Source organism: Cardiocondyla obscurior, linkage group LG09 (assembly GCF_019399895.1).
Source record: "Cardiocondyla obscurior isolate alpha-2009 linkage group LG09, Cobs3.1, whole genome shotgun sequence".
In the NCBI taxonomy this organism is placed as follows: Eukaryota; Metazoa; Arthropoda; class Insecta; order Hymenoptera; family Formicidae; genus Cardiocondyla; species Cardiocondyla obscurior.
This window is the reverse complement of record NC_091872.1, coordinates 2,895,638-2,906,497: the sequence shown is the minus strand read 5'-3', so window position 1 is coordinate 2,906,497 and position 10,860 is coordinate 2,895,638. Positions and strand designations below refer to the sequence as shown.

The window sequence follows — 10,860 nt, the reverse complement described above, 5'->3', positions numbered from 1 at the left end:
ACGCCGATCATTGTTATAATACATGCAAATTTTTTTTTTTTTTTTTTTAATTAGCATTCGAGAATATTTGACCGCGGAGGGAAAACGTTTTTCCCCATTCACTATTCCAGCGTCACGTCGCCCAGCGTTCTCGTCCCCTCCGTTCGATCGTCCGGTTTTCGTTGAGCGAAAAATGTTGCCGCGCCGTTAGTTAGTGATCGTTACCGGAAACGAGACCGCGATTAAGAATGCTAATTTCTTTTATTACACGCGCCAGACATTTCTCAGTTTGATACGCTCGGACCGTACGATATTTAATCTCTTCTCCCGCGTTATTTACGAACACCTTCCTGTCTCTTCGATGTATTTTCGTTACTTCTATTTTCCTCCAAACATCCGCCGAAACGTAATTGAACGCGGAGAGGGAGCAAAAAGAGAGCGATAGAGGGTGGCAAGGTTAAGTAAGAGCAAAGAGGAGGGAGCGTTGAATGAGAACTTCTAGGTCGATGAGAGGGTGCAGAGGGAAGGGAGATAAATCGGCCTTCGTAACTCAGGAGGGTGAAGAAGGGAGACAGAATGTAGGCTAGTCTCGTTGGCGAACAGCGTCCCCAATCGATACGCACGCAGCAAACTTCTACGCCCTTTCGTTCTATTAATCTTCAATTTTATTACATTTTATTGCAATTAATTGGCAAATACGTAATTTCACGCGCAACCCGATAGGAGAAGGAGAGACCGAGGTCGAGACGGAGCAGTTTCTTGCATTTATTTTTGGTTCGAATTAACAAAATTAATTAGAATTGAATACGCTAAAGGTGATACACGTACATACATCATAATGATATTAATCTTGCACACGTGTACGACATAGATTTGACAATGAATATACGCTGAATTTAATATTAAAAGATCCTTTTCTAACGGGGAGCGCATTGATAATTAAAGCACACTTTAATATGCTCTACTGGAATAATCAAATATCAATTAAACTTAATCTCAATTCGCATTTTTAACATTTTTATTAACATCGATAAGGCACTCGTAATATATCGGCGCTCGTAAATATTCTTGCGGTGCGATGTGGTGCGATAACGTAATTATTCTTAACACTGCCATCTAATCAAATTCATCTGTTACACGCGAAAATAAAATCTTTTAATTACTTTAATCGATCAATGTCACATCCGTCCGCAGTGAAGTGCATTACGGAGATTTAATTTAGCTCTAAAACGATGCAATTTTCTAAGTCTCCCTTATAATATACAGAAAAGCCGAGAGAAAAGTCTTCAATCTCTTCTGGGACGTTCTGTATTTGTATATTTTATTTAAACGTAACTCGGGAGGTCTCTTGACATGACTTACAGTCTTCCAGACACCACGACGTGACTGAATTTTCTAAAATAACGAAGGCACACACGCGAGAGCCGAATGTCCACGTTTTGCTGGAATAAAGAGAAACGTCAAAGTCGCGCATACGCAATGCGAATGCCCGTGGCAACCCTCAATGGGCTGCCTATCCATTCCGCATTCGCTCGTAGGGATTGAGCTCTTTCATTGAGCAGTAGCAACTTGGCTGCTTCCGCTTTTCGTTCATATGTCTCTCTCTCTCTCTCTCTTTCTCTGTCTTTTTTCCTTTTTTATTTTTCTCTCTCTTCCTTTTCTCTTTCCCCTGTGATCTTCTTAACCGTTTTTCTCTCAAACGCGAGGTCTCCAGGTTCCAACGACTCGACAAGCAATCGCTGTATAAAAAAACCAAAACTCGCCACTCATGCGTGCTGCAAATTATAATATATATATATATACACACTTATCGGGGCAGATATTGATCGAGTCCCGGTTTTTCAATGAACTGTACTGCCGCTGCTGATGGCAGTGCAAGGGACAAGGCGATATGCGACCCAGAGCCGTTCGCAGCGACCTACTTTAGAGCAGTGACGTTGAACGGTCCATTCACCTTGTAGCTCGTTCAGAAATCAAAGCACGCACCGCCATTGGCACCTTATGAATAACGCGACAGGACTATTTTCACGAAAAACATCTCGGCCGCACGTGTACCGTGAAATATTCGACATTAAACATCAACCCCGACGTCAATCCGCTCGCGTCGTTTTCTTGCCCGACATTTGAGGAATGGAAAAATGAAATGAGACAAATATTTACCAGTGTTTATCGAATCATTCGACTACTTGTGTTGCTTGCGTAAATGCCAATCCGTCGGTCGTAGGAACTTCGATCATTTATCTTGTATCGTTAACAGAAAAAAAACACGACGGAGTGACGAATTGAATTTTCGACTCTCGAGTGATTTTCGGGTGGAAAAAAAAATAAAAAATTATATAGCGAATTTTTTTTAATGCTGATATTAAACATTTACGGTACATATTCTATTGGTTTAATAAATTAAAAAAAAAAAAAAAAAGAAAAACCGACACAATCCTGTTTCAAAGGCAGTAATACCTGATAAAATCAAGTCTGGTGTATGATCCAGAACTGGATTATTGAGATATTTATAGTTGATTTTAAGATTATAATTAACATTTTCTGACGTTGATTACATCCGCTGCTATTATAAAGAATCTATTACGCAATTCGGAGCGCATTTAGCAGAGGGAGAGATCTTTTGAAAAAGAATCAGCGTAGGAGAAAGGGGGTAGCTTGTTCCAGTGGCCTAGTTTATACCCGGGGGTTGAATAAACGGAGTTCGAGCTAGATGACGTCATTGCCGACCCCATTTCCGGTTTCCCGGTGTAACCCGTTATCCAGCTCCGTCCCGTTGACCCGAAATTTCTCATGAATCGAAGGACATTCGTTCACAGCGAGTTGATATACTGTGCATGAATGAATTTTCCGCCTCGGCAGCGTCATTATCCGAAGGCCAAAAAAAGCTTCTCCCCATAATGTGGCGATTAATTGAATATCGCGCATCTCTTGCATGTAGAATAACATCTTATAAAAATTTATTTATTATCTTTGTTGCATTTAATAAAATTATGTTAATACGTGCACTTGAAAAAGCGAACTCTCTTACAAATCTCTCAAACCTCTTACAAATTTTATATTTCTTTTATTTTTATTATTTTTTTTTTTTTTTAATGTTCTACAAATTAATATTGTTACAATTTTGTTTTCATTTCCTTAAAAATCCTGTTACGCTTATAGATTACAATTTGTAAGATTGCAACTTTGGTGTAAGTTTCCATAATTTAATCTTGCACTTGATAATTATAATTTGCTAAACTTATACGTATATTCTTTAACCTTCGGATAACAGTTGTCACGTCAACTATCGCTTTGTCTTTAAATGTGCTGGTTTAATTACGTAATTTTGATAAGATGTTATTAGTGTTATCGGTTAAAGATTGTGCCTCGATGTCGTATAAATATCAGAAGCTGCTGGGTGAAGCTCCTAGTGTTTTCGAATAAGACGCTTCAAACGGATAGGAATCACGCGATGGAGTATTTAAGCTTTGATTCGTCAACCAAATCACTTACTCTAAAAAAGGAAAGCTCCCTTCCGAAACCAGCGGCAAACGAAGTCCGAGTTAAGGTCGCGTATTCCGGAATTTGTGGAACGGATCTTCATATTCTAGAAGTATGTTAGCACTCTAAAAATTATGTCGCTCTATATTATTCTAAATGTAAAGAAATATAAAATTTATATTTATTCCAACTAGTCATATTTCGCTGCAATTCTATAAATATGTATACTTTGCCTTTTATTTCGGTGCTAATTAACATTTTACGATAAATAAGCGACCGCGTATAAATCGCTTTTTATAATAAATCACATAGCTTGCGATAAAAGTCAAAACTTTGTTTGATTGTCTCGTATCGTGGTCTGATATATGAAGTACGTCACATAAATACGTATGTGTGCATCAGAATACATGTACACCCTATTTTCTTAAAATAACACGTACGTTTTGTAGGGAAGCTTTCCATGTAAAAAAGATGGACCTGTAATACCTGGACACGAGTTTGTAGGCACTATCGATGAACTCGGATCGGAAGTGACCATTTTTAAGGTCGGTCAACGGGTCGCTATCGATCCTAACGCTGGATGCAATAAATGCGATCACTGTCACAATGCAAATTATCATTTTTGTGTAGGCGGTGGTATAAATAATTGCATAGGAATTTTTAGAAACGGTGGCTGGGCTACGCACGCGATTGTGCCAGAATCACAGGTTCGTGATACGTACAAAATATTTCACAAAGTATAATAACGCATTTTTGTTTTTTTTTTTTAAGTAAGCTGGTACTTCCTTCGTCAAAATTATTTGAGGATTAATAATTTTCACGTCGTAAAAGACAATAAGTAGCTTTTCGCTAGTTAAATTTCTGAAAGCTGATTAATATGGTTCTGTTTGAACCGTTTTATATTTCGTTTTATTTGTTGCTCGAGTTGTAACCGTAATCATGTTTGCATTATATCGTTACTATTTATCATAGGTATACTCGATCCCAGATGAAATTGATATGCGAGAGGCAGCGCTAACTGAGCCGTTGTCGTGCATGGCTCATGGCTGGGATATAGTTAATCCTGTACATGTAGGAAGTAGAGTTCTTGTAATGGGCGCCGGTATCATAGGCTTATTATGGTCCAGTCTACTTCATTTGCACGGTCTGAGAAAGACCGTCACTATCAGCGAACTGCACGAGAAGCGAAAAAATCTTGCTTCCAATCTTGGTAATAGAAGTAATATTAAAAATTTGAGAGAAAAAAAAAAAAAACTGTCTTTTTAACGGCATAATTTTGTATGCAAATAGGTCTCGGTTACAAGGTTAAAAGTCCGACGGAACTAAAAGAGGAGTTTGATTTAGCTATAGATTGCAGCGGTAGTGCTCCGGCTATGGAGATGGCCATGTCTTTGCTAGGTTGCGGTGGTCGTTTGTGTATATTTGGTGTTGCTAATCCATCGGCAAAACTAACGATCGAACCGTTTCAGGTGAATATTTCTTATGGTTAAGAATTATAAGGTTTCGATGTATTCTTACTAAAAATTATCATTATTGCGCAGATATACAAAAAGGAGCAGAGCATCTTCGGGGTGTGCATAAATCCGCATTCTTTTTCTAAAGGAATAGCTTTAGTGCAGTCGTTATCTGAAGGATATCTCGATTACAATAAATTAGGAATCAAAGTATTTGCTTTGTCGCAGTATAAAACAGCTCTTGAAGCATTGAAAAAAGGAGAAATAAGCAAAGCAATTTTCAAGTTTTAAAATATCATTTCTGTACATATAAAAAGATTATCTTTGCTTGTTATCGCTTATTTTATATTTGACTGGATAAGTAAATTTATTTGATTTTGAGTAATAAAATGCGATATATAGTATAGTACAAACCAGTACTTATAAAAAAAATGTTTGCCACTGATATTATTTGCATATTATTTACAACATTTATACAATTCCGTTTTCCGTTTACTCTTGTTCTTTATTATCATCGTTAATAATTTTAAAATTAAAATTCTTTTAAGATAATATCCGCTTAACATAAATGAAGAATTCACAAATTACGTTATTTGATCGATTTAATAATAATTAGCATAAAAACCAAAATAATATAATTTATCATTCGAAAACTATTTATATATTATTCGTATTTTATTGTAAAAAAAAATATGTTTTTTGTATAAAATAAGGAAACCCGTTTATCTTTTTCTGGGATATCTGGTATTTATACACTTTGTTAAAATAGAAATTGAAAGGCTTCGTGATAAGATTATAATAGCGATTCTTTTCGTTATCGTTATAAATTTTCCTCGCGTAGAATATCGAAGAGGCTCGGGGCTCGAATATCATTTTGCTGAGTAAAGAGAAACGTCGAAGTCGCGCATACGCAATGCGAATGCTCGTGCAATTTTCAATGGGCAGCATACCCATTCGTATCCGCTCGTAGAAACAGAACTCTTCCATTGAGCAGTAGCAACTTGGGTTGCTTCCGCTTCCCGTTCATACGGCTATCTCCCCTTTTTTTTTCCCCCCCTGTTCTCTTTTCATTCGTGTTCTTTCTTCTTTTCGATCGTTTTCTTTTTAGATGCGAACCCGATATAGGGTCCGGTGACTCGATGAAAAATTATTACAGCCAAGATTCGATATTCATGCACGCTGCAACTTGCTATTAATGTGCTTATCGGGGTAGATATTGATCGAGTCCCGGTTTTTCATTGAACTATACCGCCGTGGCTGATGCCAGTAAAAGGGACAAGGCAATTTGCGAACCAGCGTCGTCTATCCAGCGACCTACTTTGAGCCCGTGACGTTGAACGGTCCATTCACCTTGCATCTCGTTCAGAAATCGAAGCACATGCCATCGTTGGTTACTTATGAATACGCGGCGAGACAATCTCGGCGAAAAACGTTTAATCGTTAAATGTACATACGTGTATGTACCGTGAAACATTCGATGTTAACTCTTTCGCTTCGAAAAACGTACGCATTCGGTCTTGGAAAAATAATCCCGATATTTTGATATTAATTATGTTATTTTATAATAATTTTAAATTAATCTAATAAATTTTATTGCAAATTAGAGATAAAAAAAAAAGACAATTGTGCATTGTACGCACTTCGCATGTTAACATTAATGTTAATTTATCAGCGACACATTCTGCTTCGCGGTCACACTTTATCACGTTAAGAGCATCGGAGCGAAAAGGTTAATAAAAAATCGAATGTACTTTACACAGGAAAAAAAAAAAAATAAAAAAAAAACATTGTCATTTTTTATTTCATTTTTAATGATCCACAAATCGATACTATTGTAATCTTGTTTTTATTCACGCGCTTTTTATATCATCTCTGCAACATTGTGCTACGATGACGATTTGTAAGACTGCAATGCCGTTGTAAAGTTTCATAAACTTTTCAAGTTATAAAATGTTCATGAGCGGGTAAGAAAAGTACTAAATTCCAGCTTTCTTCTTAAAAGATTTTATTGCTTACTTTTTTTTTTTCATAGATATAAATTTGGCTGAATATGTAAATGTACGGAGTTTTAAGTAATAAAATGCTATATCGTAGTATAAACGAATGTCCGTATAAAACTGCCACTGATATTATAGCCACGACATAACGGACAAATACATTATTGTTTACAACATGTAAATACTACAGTTATTATAAATATTACGAGTATCGTAGCATCGAGTTTCAAATACAAATTACAATATTACCAAGTATAAAATTGAAAACTTGTAGAGTATATAAAAAAAACTTATTGAGATTCTTTTCGTTAAGGTTTTCTGCTTTCTATCTCTCTTAGCCTTTATTTTTATCAAGCTGTGCGACGTCTACGTTGTACGCGTTGTTAAAGAAAATTTGCAATTATAAATGTGTAGCAAGTTAAAAATGTATGCTCGATAAAATGTATAACGTGGTATGTTACATACGTACAAATTATGTATGCACGCGTAATATGTTTCGTGTTCTGCCTACATTATACACATTTATAATTTCACTTCTAACATAAATTACGTTTTTTTTTTTTTTTTTTTTTTGTATCACGAACAAGGCACTAACATCAACATTGTTTTCTTTGTTCATGACGTTCCGAATTGTTTCGTTAATGGGTCAGTTAGATAAATCTACGAATCCGTATTGTCGATTTGCAATTACTAATAACTATAAGTAAAATAATGTTATAATATGCTTCGTAACATTATTACTTTTGTCACTTCTCGGTTGTATCGAAATTAAGAGATTTTTCATTATGCTATGTGCTACATTATATAACATCGTGTGTCATTATAAATGTTAGGTTGCATCTTTCCAACATTTGTATATCGTTGGCGTCTATGTTCGTAAGAGTACATGAATTACTTAGGCCGCGATCCACTTGACGTATCGAAGCGTCTTTTTTTTTCCTTCTTCCTTTATTAAGTGAAAGAAGAAAAGGAATGTTTTACAATATTTCTAGCATCAAATCGATCATAGCGTCTTTCTAATTAATAATTAAAACGTCAACAAGTATCATATCAGCGTGATAAATTCATAAGATCGTGCCATGCCCTGTATTTTTTTTTTTCATATATATATTTTATCGTACTGCATCCTTCGTTACGTTTAATATTATTTAAATAAAGTTAAAATTTCGATGTGAAAATTGAGCGACGTTGCTAGACGTATCGAAGAAAAAAAGATCAATAAAAAAATAGATAGAAAACAAGTATAAATTGAATATAAAAAAAACCCAATATAAAAACCGCATTTTAAATACATACATACATATACATATAAATATATATATATGTAGTGGGCAATACCGACGCTTTTCACTGTACTTTGCCCGTAACATATAAAAGTTTATTCTAAAAATGGGAATACCGAATATGTAAATAATCTTACTAAATTTCTATCAACAACTGCACTGGGTACAGTGCGATGTGTCACGATATGCACGTTTTTCACTAATGATAAATTGGTCTTGTTGTAAATAACTATAAAAATAACTGCATGGTACAAATATAGAAAGTAAGTTAGTAAAAACAGTAATTAAGGCCCTTAAAGTGTAGGTTTTGGTTTTACAATGTTATCGCGACAGCAATAAAGCCGATGAATGCGTAGAGCCACTTTAAAAAATCGCATCGACTTGCCGCTGCCCATTGAAGGCCTGGATAGTTAATATTTGGCGTAGAAATTTCTGTAAATGTCAAAACACACGTCGTGCATAAAGATTAATATAAGAATTCGCTTGGGATCAACAGTCAGATATTAGAACTGATATGTAAATTACCATTACAGCAAAAAAATGTATGAAACATGACTTACCTCATTGCCATTGAAATTAATACAATTAGAACTACCAAAGGTCCAGAAGAAATGGGAACTACACCAGTTCCATAATGAGCTTGACCACAAGCTGGCGGGCAAACTGGGATAATGGTTTCTGTGCAAACAAAAGAGGGAACAAATCTAACACATGCTAACTACGAAAATAAAAATTAACTAACTAAAAAAAAGATATACGAGATAAAAGGTCGGAAGATTTAAATTGAACTATTTACTTATGCTAATTATAATCAAAATCGTAAAGAAATATACATTACACAAAATTAAAGATTGAAATTTATAGCTGACATAACACGATAATGTCACCATTGTCATGCACAGTCAACGTATTAATAAAAAAAAATTTATATTCGATATAATTAACTGTCCCAGCTAGGTTCCAGCGTTATCTACAGCTACACAAAAATGCACAAAAATGCATAATGGTTGTTCTCGTTGCCTTACCGAAAAGTTCGACTTTAGTTTCAGCAGTGCCAAGTTTGTTGGCTGCGCGACATACGTATTCTCCATATTGTCGCTTCTCTATAGTAATAACTCGAAGCGTGGTATCAGTATATTCATCCGCGGTTGCAAATTGCGATATCTTATAATGTTGATTGTTCGACAACTGTATGTCATCTTTGAGCCAGAGGATAGCTGGCGGAGGATATGCTTCCACGTGGCACTCCAAATCCATGTCGTATTGCAAAGCTTGCCCAAGTCGTGGCCTAGGAGCTGTGATTACTGGTGAGAATTCGACTTCTACGTTAATGTTACGTCTGGCGCCGCGTCCAACGCCATTCTCAGCAATGCAGTAATACGTTCCACGGTCATCCTTTCGTATAGACGAGATTTTCAGCATGTTACCTCTGCAAAATTTCGTAACGCATAAAACGTTAAATACAAAATATTTAATGACGGTGATAATTTATTTTAATCGTCGTACCGATAGATCGATCCTCCTGTAGGTAAAATAGCATTGTTTTCTCTACGCCATGATATTCTTGGCGGTGGAAAGCCATTGGCGTAGCATTCCAACTGAACGTGTTGCCCCTCGCTAATTACTAGGGACTGAGTTGAGTTGTCGCTGATTATCGGTGGTCTACGAACTTGTAATTCCACCTCTGCGCTGATCAGATTGTTCACAGATATTTGTATTCTACACTGATAGAATCCAGCATCCGTTTCTTGTATATCTTTAATCTGTAAACGCAGGCATATTAATCTCATATTATCGATACATAGAAAAAACAATATATTGAGGTTATAAGTTTCGTTAAATTAAGTACTTAATCCAGGAAAATTTTACTTGTAAGATATAAGTAGTAGACGCCGTATCGTATCTGAGGGCGAATCTACTGTCTCTGATAATCAAGGCAGTGCCGGTAGAAAGTGCGACCTGCTCGTGCACGCTCTCCTTGTTAACCTTTATCCACAGAACAGGATACTCCTGTGCGTATTGAACGGAGCAGTGTAGTTCCACCGTTTCCCCGATATCCTTTATTTGTTCCTGCGATATGTAAGATATAGTCGGCGTACGCTGGGCCGCAACTAAAACAACGCATAAACGTTAAATTGTAATTTGCCAAGTGGAGGCTAGAAGCTCCACGCTGCCGTGTGTCCATGAACGGCAAAAGGAAATATCTCCGGATTCGTATGAATAAGGCGCTATCGATAGAACGATCGCGTCTCGGGCGACGATGATGCATGCAAAAATTGCGTTCGACAAGTGGCCTTACCCGTTTGCAGAAGCACGCATGCCAGAGCTGCAATAATAACACGCATTATGACACACCCTGCACAGTACTCGAGTCTCAATTCGGAGCGTTTAGCGTCTCCTCGTGATGCGTTCACCGATTTCGTCCTCGAACATAGAACACTCTCGGCTTCCCGTTCGAGATTTCAGGCAACGTTCGTCAAACAATGCGATCGGCACGAGGGAACGCGACGCGCACAAACCAGCTCTCTGCGGGCGTACGCAAACGTGCCAAGCGTCCGCGGTCGGTACAGGTGTCTGTTGACTGATCACGAGCATTGTGAATATGGCGAATGATGCTACGCCTTTAGTCAAGAGCGAGACGAAATTTTATTTCGCCACCGCGGGTTT

The 10,860-nt window shown here is 36.8% G+C and overlaps 2 protein-coding genes across 2 annotated transcripts; one reads left to right on the top strand and one right to left on the bottom strand.

The window, feature by feature from the left end:
• Positions 1-3,372: 3,372 nt before the first annotated feature.
• Positions 3,373-5,358, top strand: LOC139105353 (D-altritol 5-dehydrogenase). The gene is made up of 5 exons (XM_070661406.1): positions 3,373-3,571; positions 3,909-4,166; positions 4,432-4,669; positions 4,750-4,928; positions 5,001-5,358. The coding sequence occupies exons 1-5, from the start codon at positions 3,431-3,433 to the stop codon at positions 5,202-5,204; spliced, it is 1,020 nt and encodes a 339-aa protein (XP_070517507.1). The 5' UTR covers positions 3,373-3,430; the 3' UTR covers positions 5,205-5,358.
• A 1,543-nt stretch (positions 5,359-6,901) lies between these two features.
• Positions 6,902-10,785, bottom strand: Lac (septate junction protein lachesin). Its single transcript, XM_070661399.1, has 6 exons — positions 10,493-10,785; positions 10,063-10,304; positions 9,700-9,956; positions 9,219-9,622; positions 8,754-8,871; positions 6,902-8,625 (listed from the first exon to the last, which is right to left on the bottom strand). Exons 1-6 carry the CDS (start codon positions 10,536-10,538, stop codon positions 8,604-8,606), a joined length of 1,089 nt encoding a protein of 362 aa, XP_070517500.1. The 5' UTR covers positions 10,539-10,785; the 3' UTR covers positions 6,902-8,603.
• Between the last annotated feature and the right edge of the window lie 75 nt (positions 10,786-10,860).

What these genes read in the sequence shown, in the direction of transcription:
- LOC139105353 (XM_070661406.1), top strand. Translation starts at nt 3,431, where the DNA reads ATGGAGTATTTAAGCTTTGATTCGTCAACCAAATCACTTACTCTAAAA. An exon ending in CGGATCTTCATATTCTAGAA is followed by an intron (nt 3,572 to 3,908) that starts GTATGTTAGCAC and finishes TACGTTTTGTAG; the next exon opens with GGAAGCTTTCCATGTAAAAA. An exon ending in AAATCTTGCTTCCAATCTTG is followed by an intron (nt 4,670 to 4,749) that starts GTAATAGAAGTA and finishes GTATGCAAATAG; the next exon opens with GTCTCGGTTACAAGGTTAAA.
- Lac (XM_070661399.1), bottom strand. Translation starts at nt 10,538, where the DNA reads ATGCGTGTTATTATTGCAGCTCTGGCATGCGTGCTTCTGCAAACGG. An exon ending in AACTAAAGTCGAACTTTTCG is followed by an intron (nt 8,872 to 9,218) that starts GTAAGGCAACGA and finishes TTGTTTGCACAG; the next exon opens with AAACCATTATCCCAGTTTGC. An exon ending in TTAATTTCAATGGCAATGAG is followed by an intron (nt 8,626 to 8,753) that starts GTAAGTCATGTT and finishes TGACATTTACAG; the next exon opens with AAATTTCTACGCCAAATATT.